Source organism: Gymnoscopelus braueri (genome assembly GCF_963280865.1).
Source record: "Gymnoscopelus braueri genome assembly, chromosome: 4".
In the NCBI taxonomy this organism is placed as follows: Eukaryota; Metazoa; Chordata; class Actinopteri; order Myctophiformes; family Myctophidae; genus Gymnoscopelus; species Gymnoscopelus braueri.
Genome location: NC_137605.1, coordinates 32,995,439 through 33,005,167, shown reverse-complemented (window position 1 = coordinate 33,005,167; position 9,729 = coordinate 32,995,439). Strand labels below are relative to the sequence as shown.

At 40.9% G+C, this 9,729-nt stretch overlaps 1 protein-coding gene across 4 annotated transcripts in view; it reads right to left on the bottom strand.

Annotated features, from left to right (window-relative positions):
• Window positions 1-4,372: 4,372 nt before the first annotated feature.
• The window catches only part of col6a4a (collagen, type VI, alpha 4a), a 51,344-nt gene continuing 45,987 nt past the window's right edge, over window positions 4,373-9,729 (bottom strand). For 3 of the 4 annotated variants that reach the window (XM_080427584.1, XM_080427587.1, XM_080427585.1), the window contains 6 exons: window positions 8,746-9,426; window positions 8,561-8,648; window positions 8,004-8,164; window positions 6,481-6,654; window positions 5,169-5,213; window positions 4,373-4,875 (listed from right to left, as the gene is read on the bottom strand). In XM_080427584.1, coding sequence (XP_080283710.1) covers window positions 4,700-4,875; window positions 5,169-5,213; window positions 6,481-6,654; window positions 8,004-8,164; window positions 8,561-8,648; window positions 8,746-9,426 — 1,325 coding nt within the window. In that variant the 3' untranslated portion in view covers window positions 4,373-4,699. The remainder of the gene's footprint in view (window positions 4,876-5,168; window positions 5,214-6,480; window positions 6,655-8,003; window positions 8,165-8,560; window positions 8,649-8,745; window positions 9,427-9,729) is intronic. The other variant, XM_080427586.1, reaches the window with a different exon arrangement.

Sequence of the window (9,729 nt, the reverse complement as noted above, 5' to 3'; positions counted from 1 at the left end):
ATAAGCCAATGTTAGGACTCAGGAATTTCTTAAAACTTTGATTTAAGATTATAACAAATTGACAGTCTTGTTTATGTGGCCCATATTTATTATCCATGACACATGCTTCTTTGTTTGAAGTGGCAGCGGTGGCCTAGTGGTTAGAGGGGCGGCCTTGATACCGGAAGGTCCCTAGTTCGATTCCCCAATTCATCACATCAATCATGAATCACCGCTGAATAGCCCTTGAGCAAGGCTTCCATGCAGGGCCTGGCTGTAAATAAGTGTTAACTTAGTCCAACACCCTGGGTAAACAACAAACTTTGCTTTGCTTTGCTTTGTTACTTCTTGTTACAGTTTAAAAATGTGTTACGTAAGACCTGTGACACTGAACCTTGTAATCTCGACTACTGGTTGTTGGTAATGTTTGTGCTGTAGGAGTCTGATGTTATTCAGCTGTTGTTGCACTCGTTGAGAGCCAACAAAAAAAGGAGTGCAAGATACATTCCTCAAGCAACCAAACATATTTTATCTTTGTATCCTGCAGAGCGGCAAATAATTAACCTAACATTAACCACCAATGCAGTGTAAACAGATTTTCACATAACCCTGTTGGCTTAATTCTTACATAAATTAAAGGTTTCACTTCGTCCAGCTGCTTGCACTTTTGCACATTTCTTTTTCTTCAGCTGTGTAGCATAAACACTTCAATGGCAGGTTAACTCCAGGCTATCCATAAAGCCCACACACAAACAAGCACACAACCCTGAAGTTTTTTTTTATGTATTTATTTTTTTACAATGAAGCACCATTGGTCAGTTAGATAAACCACACACACTGAAGTTATGTTCAATTTACAAACAGTGAGAGAGGATGACAGAGACTGAACGTTTGACGAGGTTCACGTTCAAGCTCTATCCAGTGCAGTGAGGAGTTCCACACCATTTAAGGCCGACTCTAACTCGGACCTGAGGTTTGCTCCAGCCACTTTAGGGATCTGTTTATGGTGCAAAGTTGAGACTGTACAGACACCAGGGAAGCCCCTTCATCTGCAGTTCATTCCTCTGTGGTGTAAACCATAATCTGTCCCATTTCCAAGCGCTATCTTCATTCAACATTCAAATGACTGCTTTGACTGTGTTTTCTATTGCATGCAATTACTTGATATTTCGAACTTTCTTGGCAATTATGTCATAGTATGATCAATGAGAGCCAATAAAGCACAGCAGCAAGAATGGTGTACATCAACACCTGGGGCCAGTTGCTTAAAGGGTGCGCGTACACATAAAAATGATTGATGAACCACTGTCAGGCATTCCTAAACAAAAGTAACTTGAGAGAGATCAGCTTTTCTTCTCACTGAGTATAGCACCAATGTGTACAGAAATTGAATAATAATGATGTGTGATAGTATAGGAGTTATGTAATTACTGGCAACGCTGAAAGCAATGGACAGACACTAAATAGAATGTAAAAAAAAAGAAGGCTGATTATACCAACTTTCATTACCATTTGATTACACTAATTTAACTCTGAAGATGTGTCCACTCTCAGATATTTAGCTGTGAAGTATGTTTTACACCTGCTGATAGTTTGTTTACTGTAATTTCTATGAAGTGCACTGTGAATCATCCGAAAAGCGAAACAGAAAATCTAGCAAACGTTTGACACTCCAACAACCATGTGTATTACAGGTAGCTGACAAATTATGACTATTGGCATTGATAATGTAAACATAATTTTAACATTTTAATTTATAATCTGAAATACTGTATATATTGGTAGCAAAATCAGCTTTATTTAAATCTAATTAAAATCACATTCATCAGCACATTTACACCAAGTCGTTTACTCGTGAATTTATGCAAAGTGACATACAGTATCTGGCCCCAGGCTTGACTAGTACATCTGCAATTTTTGACTACACCTGCAGGGAAGTAAAACTCAAATCAGCAGGTCATGCTGTATCTTAACACATTGAGTGCCCGAGGTTTTTTAAAACAGGGTACAGCCAGTGCCAACGATTTTTTCAATCGTTAAAATCGTATTAATTTTTTTCCGTGATCACCGTCCTCTCAGTGATAATAATAATAATAATAACTTTATTTATATAGCACTTTTCAAAAACAGGTTTACAAAGTGCTTAACAATACAAATACAATACATACACAGGGAATATAAAGGCAATTCAATAATGTAAAATGTAAAAACAAAGGAACCATACAAAAATAATAAGACCAAAAATAAGAGTGAAAGCAGAGAAATAGCTGACTATTCCTTCTAGCTAAAGGCCATTCTAAAGTAATGAGTTTTTAAAAGTGGACACCGAAGTGGCCTGTCTAATTTGCAGGGGGAGTTGGTTCCACAGAAATGGAGCCCTAGCAGCGAACGCCCTGTCACCTTCTGTCACAAGGTTTGTCTGGGGGGGGACAAGTAAAAGTTTGTGTGCTGATCTAAGATTGCAGGTGGGTTTGTGGGGAGACAGGAGGTCAAAAATATAAATAGGAGCAAGTCCGTTCAGTGCTTTAAAAACAAACAATGAAATTTTAAAATCAATTCTAAACGCCACTGGTAGCCAGTGCAGTGAAGCAAGAACAGGGGTGATGTGGTCATACCTCCTGGTTCTTGTAAGAACTCTAGCTGCTGTGTTCTGAATTAGTTGAAGGCGATTGATTGATTTTTTGGGGAGTCCAGAAAAAAGTGAATTACAGTAGTCCAAGTGGTTAGTGACAAAGGCATGAATAATGGTTTGTGCGTCGCTAAATGAGATGAAAGATCTGATTTTTGAAATATTCCTAATTTGGAAAATGGCTGTTTTTGCAATGTTGGAAAAATGCTTTGTGAAGTTTAGGTCTGAGTCAAATAGGACTCCCAGGTTCCTTGCTTCATGGGTGCACTGTAACCCCTGTGTGTGTAATAGCTGGGGCGGCCATAGCTGAGTGGTTAGTGAGCCCGCCTAGGGAACCAGCTGGCCCTGGTTGCCCCAGGTTCGATTCCAGGCTATCCCAGCATATGCGCCGATGATATGAAATTTGTCCCTGAGCAAGACTCTTAACCCCAATTGCTCACAGGTTCTCATTGGAAACAAGACCGCAAGGACTTTCATGAACGACCTGTTAAAAGGAATTATCCTTATCCTTAACCATGTCTCTACGGGTTTTTGGTCCAAACACAATAATTTCTGTTTTGTCATTATTTAGCATAAGATAGTTATTTGACATCCAGGATTTTATGGCAGAAAGACAGGCAATCAAAGGGGAGACAAGAGAAACCGGAGAAACTGTGGCAGGGTCTGATGGGTCTAAGGAAAAATAAATTTGTGTGTCGTCAGCATAAAAATGGAAGGAGACATTAAAATTGCGAATGACTAGGCCTAAAGGAAGAAGATAAATACAAAATAATAACGGACCAAGGATTGACCCTTGGGGGACGCCACAAGTGACATCTGCATGGCTAGAGGATGCATCGCCAACTGAGACCGTGAAGGTTCTGTCGCTCAGGTAGGACCTAAACCAGTCCAGTGCAGACCCAGTCAGACCCACCCAGTTTTCTAGTCTGTCCAGTAGAATATTGTGGTCTATCGTGTCGAAGGCAGCGGAAAGGTCAAGTAACATCAACACAGTACAGGAGCCAGCATCTGTGTTCATCCTGATGTCACTTAAAACTTTCAGAAGTGCAGTCTCTGTACTGTGGTGTGTTCTAAAACCAGACTGAAACATTTCAAAAAGTGAGTTGTCGTTTAAAAAAGTTAAAAGTTGAGAATAAACCACTTTCTCTAGTGCTTTGGAGAGAAAGGGTAATTTCGAAATTGGTCTGAAATTGTTAAAATTGGAGATGTCAAGGTTTGATTTTTTCAACAGGGGTTTTACTACAGCTGACTTGAAGATAGAAGGAATAACACCGGAGGATAGTGATTTATTGAATATTGCTAAAATGTCTGGAGATAAAAAGAGGGAAGCCTCTTTTAAAAATGTGGTGGGTAGAGCGTCTGCAGGGGTGGAAGAGGGTTTCATGCTATTAATAATGTTCAAAAGGTCAGGCTGGGAAACTAAATCGAAGGAATTTAAGTATTGGGATACCTCCCTGTGTGGTAGAATACACAAAGAAGGTACAATTTGGGTTCTAATGTTTGAGACCTTGTCTCAAACATTAGAACCCTCATTACACACACAGGGGTCTCGTAGAATCGAGAAAAAAAAAAAAAACATTCGGTAATCCGTTCCATAGTTACAGCCAGTTGAAAATAGCATGTTTTGCCAAAAATACATAGTAAAAAAAAAAAGTACACAAGAGCCGAGATACAGGCTTTTAAAGTAATAAGTTAACCAGGAAGTGGATGGGAGTCTAAATCTTCGAAAAATTATACCTCCTGGTGTTATAAAAAAAAAATGTAAACAGCCATAGCCGTTTTTGGCACTCAATGGTTGGATTATGAAAAACGGCCAGGGACGTTTTTGGCACTCAATGTGTTAAGAATTACAATGTCTTTGTTATGGCCAGGCACAATCTATGTGGAATCAATGCTCACCGTCAAATTTTCTAAGGCTCCAGTACTGATCAAATTATAATATTTAATTGTAAAGGCCTGTAGATTCTTTTAAGTGCTACTAAACCCACACACGACGAGGAAGATGTTTGGATATCATACGGACATCTTGACATCTGATGGACATCTTGGTCGAACTCAAGCTGCGTAGATGCACGTAAGCTTATTAGCTTATTATCGCCTCTTTATCAGACAGAGATTCTCACATTCTGCTTGCGTCTCAAAGCGATTACCATTCCCGCCACAACCGCCAAACCAGAACCGAGAGCACTCGCTCTGCTCCGTGTCAAAGTACCAACTCATGGTGTAGTTCTGACAACTTCCCACATCTTGCCTTAGGAAGCAGACATCTGGGCCGAGGCACCATGGCGGGGGGCAAAGGAAAAATTGGAGGAGAAATTTGAAGAAAGAATAGGGAGTAGGAAAGGAAACCGTTAGATAAGAAAATGCAAATGAATTCAAACTAAAAAAAAACATTGGAAATGTTTGCATAAAAACAAAAACAGATGCTTGACATTGCATAGTTTTAGAGTCTTTTCAGTAACGCTGATCCAAATTAAAGCACATTAATCTTCTCAAAAGAAACTGGAGTAACTTTAAAGCAACTGCCAGACAGACATTCAGAAATTAATGTACTCCTTACCTTTGTTAAGATCACTGGCCTCTGTTTTCAGGAGGTAGGTAGGGTCTGTCAAACAAAACAAAACACAATTAACAGTAACCTAACAACTTTAAAACAAATTCAAAACACTGACACAGAAATATTGTCGTCATATTGAAATAATCACCAAAAGCAGAGTCCAATCACCAACATGTTCATTGTAAATGGGAACAGTGTCATCCTCAAACTAATAAACAATGCTATTGATCAGGAACAGCTACATCACCCAGGTCAACAAGGGTTTAACGTTTAATTCATGCTCCATTGTGTGAGGGTGTCGCTTGCCAAAAAGAAGCTATTAGCTTCTAGTTCTGTTCTTTTTGGCAAGAGACAATATCGTACAACAGAGTACTGTATACATTAGGCTTAATGCTATTATTATTCACCTCCAGTGCCTCTCACTTGGAAACTATGGTTGTCCACAGAAATAATTGTTAATACTTGTTAAAGTGCCACATGCATCACATCAAGTTTGACTTCAACACTTTAAGTTAAAATATTGAACAATAACAGACAGTGGTTGGCTGCTAGCCTGCTACTGACCAAAGCATTATGGAAGATACTGTAAGATAAGATAAGATCCCTGACTGAAATTCAGGTGTCATAGCAGCAACAGCAGTGATAATGAAACACAGGTAAGTGTAAGAGTCAAGTACAAAACCAGTATAAATAAAATAGAATATTGAGCAGCTGGCACTATAGCTGCACTGGATCTCTGAATGAATGAACATGTACCGTCTATCAATAAATATAAATATACTATCAACAATTAAATTAAGGATGAGTGAATATCTCGCTTATCCTTAACAGGCATCTGCTAAAGTTAGGCAATGTACTGTACATCCTAGTAGTAATGTGCAAGTGCGCCAGAGTCCATGCAGGAGCCAGTAGTCAAAAACAACAGTAACAGTGACAGTAAAACAGTGCAAGTCTAAGCGGTGAAGCGTTTACAAGAGCAAAATCATCTAGAGATGTGTTTAAAGGGCTGGATATCGGAGTTGAAAACTGCTTCTGAAATACAATTTTCGTTCCAAAGTTAAATCTATGGCACACTGTTGATTGCCAACATATGTGATGGTGAAGAAACGTATTTATTGTACAGTATGTACACTCAATTTGAATTTTGTTTGTGCATTATTATTATTGTATTAGGGTGATACAAAGCATGATATTTGATATTTCAAAGCTTTTGTGAAGCTGGTGACAGTTAGCTACCCAAAATCTGTACCACTAAATATCGATACCCAGCCCTGGTTTGGGGACCATCTCTGGAACAGAGTGCAGTGGGACTTACTATAGGTGCCACATGTCTGGAAGCATTCATTTTCCGTGCTAAAGCTGTTGGCATTGCCGCCACAACCACCATACCAGAAGGGGGAGCATGCACCGATGGCTTTGTCAAAGAACCAGTGCTGGACATAGTCTGCTGCACACTGAGTGCCAATGTCTGAATCCAGCTGACACTGAGCTGAGAAAGCAGAACATGGAGGTTTACAATAGACACACACTAATTTTCAAGGGGAATACATGCAGTTTGTTTGCATACCCAACAAACGACTGTACTCAGCCCTGTGATATTTGATACATCATAAGGACATGTTGCTAACACAAAACATGCATTCAGCCATGCATTCAGCTAATGGTGTTGACATGGCTAATATTCAAGTGCACTTTCATTTGACCTGTAACCACTTAAACCCTATACCTAGTATAGGTATTTAGCCTCCTCCTTTTTTCCCTCTACACCAAACCTCTTCACCGACTTCGCTGATCTACAAGCTCACAATGATCCTTTTTTAGCTGAATGCTCGCCTATACAGGTGTGCCCAGAATACGGAAAACTAGGGTTCATGTGGTTAAAGAGAGGATAGGATATATCATGATTCATAACTCTAAATACTAGTGTTAGGTCACCTCAGATATATATATTTTTTTCAGATACCTTTCTTGTGTAAAAGTTCTAGCACTCAGTAAACTGTCCTGTGTGGTAAAAGTGATCTTATTTGCAAACTATAAAAAGTGCTCCTCGGAGCACAGGTCTCCGCCAGGTCAGTTAGGTTATAACAGGCCCATGTGAAAGATTTGGGGCAGAGGTTCCGCTCTGGCATCCAGGGAGTGTGTGTGCACAGTTTCGCGGACGGACGGACGGACGGACGGACGGACAGGGTGCAGTACTCTGTCGCCATGCCTTTCGGCCTGGCGGAGACAAATATGGGATGTAGAGAAACGCACACCTGTGTTGGAATGGTGCTGAGTCTGACCATGGCTGTGGGTGGGCCTGTAAACTAAACACTAAACACTCCAGCCTTCATGTCAAATATTTATAGGGCAAATAAGGAACAACTTGGTGTCACTGGAATTTGTCCAACAGATGTGCGGAATTTGCACGGAGTGGCCGATCATACAGTAGCTGGTATCTGCATAGGCTTGGATCAAGACTGTCATAGATTTATTTTATCAAGTCTGTCATTTGCATATCTATGAGAGTCTTGGTCTCAATCTATAGTCACTGGAAAGCCTGTACTTTAAGTATATTTTGTATGCCAATACCTTTGTACTTTTATTCAAGTAATTTAATTAATAAAGGCCTATTGTAACAGAGTATGCTTATATTGTGGTATTGCTACTTTTACTTAAGTAAAAAAAAATCGGAGTACTTCTTCCACCATTGATTGTGAGATTGCAGCCAACCTGGCATATGCTCAGTAAAGACTAGCCGTGGAAGGCACAGACATTGTCATCATCATTAGATAACATTTCATCCATGTCAGACAACCAGTAAACTGACTCTTCATGCAGGCTTAGTGTAAAGCCTACCTTTCAGGGTAGGTTGTGAGTGAATGCCCTCTCCATCTCCCCTGGAGAAGATCTCTATCACATCCAGCTGAGTCAGGCCCTTCTGTGTCCGATGGCCTGTATGTGCCTGTATGGTCTCCAGCTCCTCGTCTCTGACTTCCTCCACATTTGCTGCCCCTTGGCTGGAAAAACGATCGAAATACGATTATTTAACTAAATTAGAACATACATATAGTCAGTTTTCCTAAAAATACCATTTCATATTGAGAATCACTTTATTTCACCAAAATATATATATTTTTAGTTTATGTCCCACTCACAGAATAAGCCAGTGGATTGGAATGATCGAAGTACCAAAACCAACACTAAAGGACTATGGTTCAATCTCCACATGATCAATTCTGGGCATGTCATAAAAGGTGAACATTCAGCAAAAATAAGCAAAGATAGGGCTAAAATATATAGGGCTTGGGTGAATTGGTTGCATATACACCTAAAAGATACTTGATGATGGCAGCTGCCACATTTGAAAAGCAGGCAATGTCAGGCTGACATGTAACAGTATATGTGTGAGTTACCCGTATAAAAATACTTCCTGTCCCTGTTGACCCTCCAGCTGGTCACAGGTCCGTTTGAGAGAGGCAGGTGGGTACACATTCATCCCTCCTAGATGCAGCAGAGACCACACACACATTTATTTGGGTATAATGCTGTGATTTTACAATTAACAAGCGTTCTTTTTTAGTTATGTGCTTTTTCTTACTGTTAAGGGCAGAGAGGAAGGTCCTGAAGAAACGCTGGGTGTAGCCCTGTTCCTCTGCCCTCAGATGACTCACATGGATCAAGTGCTGCTCCACGGGAGGACTGGCCATCTCTTCTGCTTGGGTACGGTTGTAACGCTCACCCACCGTCACCACAAACAGTGCCACCCCCTGACATTTGGCCTCTTGGGCGATGTAGTTCAGTCTGGCACGGTCCGAATAGGCTGTCTCCGACCCCACCACGGCTAGGAGCACCCTCTTCTTCCTGGGCCTGGTGGCTTTGAGCAGCACCTCCTTCAGGGTGTACTCTAGGGTTTGACCCAGAGCTGACCAGCCACCCTGCTGCTGCATGTCCTGGACAACGTGCCTTTTCATCAGGTCGTGGGTCTTGTAGGCTTGCAGGCCAAACTCCAGCTTGGCAGCTGGGGGTACTCGTGAACCCTCGGTGCGGAGCGATCCGCTCTGCTGGACAAGAGCCACTCTGGCCTGGCTATCTTTCTCGCCGGGTTGGGGACTGACAGCCAGCTGCTCCACCACAGAGCCCAACAGCTGTTGGACGCCAGCGAACTGGTCAGCCTGGATCTCCCTTGAGCCGTCCACCACTACAGCAAGGTCAATATCCACAGCCTGGGGTCCTGGGTTCTCTTGGATGCTGGCACACTCCTCTTGGGGTCTACAGGGATCTGAAGCACCAGAGAATAGACACTACTTTATAAACTCACCAGTAAGGTTAAAGCATAAAAGCAGCTGGAGTATGGCCTTGTTACTACGTTATTGATATCATGTTGCAAATTATATCATGTTGCGAATTAGAACTGTACTCAAATGATTGTGTAAATAATGTATTATGATTAGAACTATACTTTAATTGTTGTATAAATTATGTATTATGTATACTGATTAGTGAATTTCTTAAGTACATTATCACATTACAGTAACAGTAAGATTACATGTTACTGTCTAAAATAGCCTTGCCAGCTTCACAT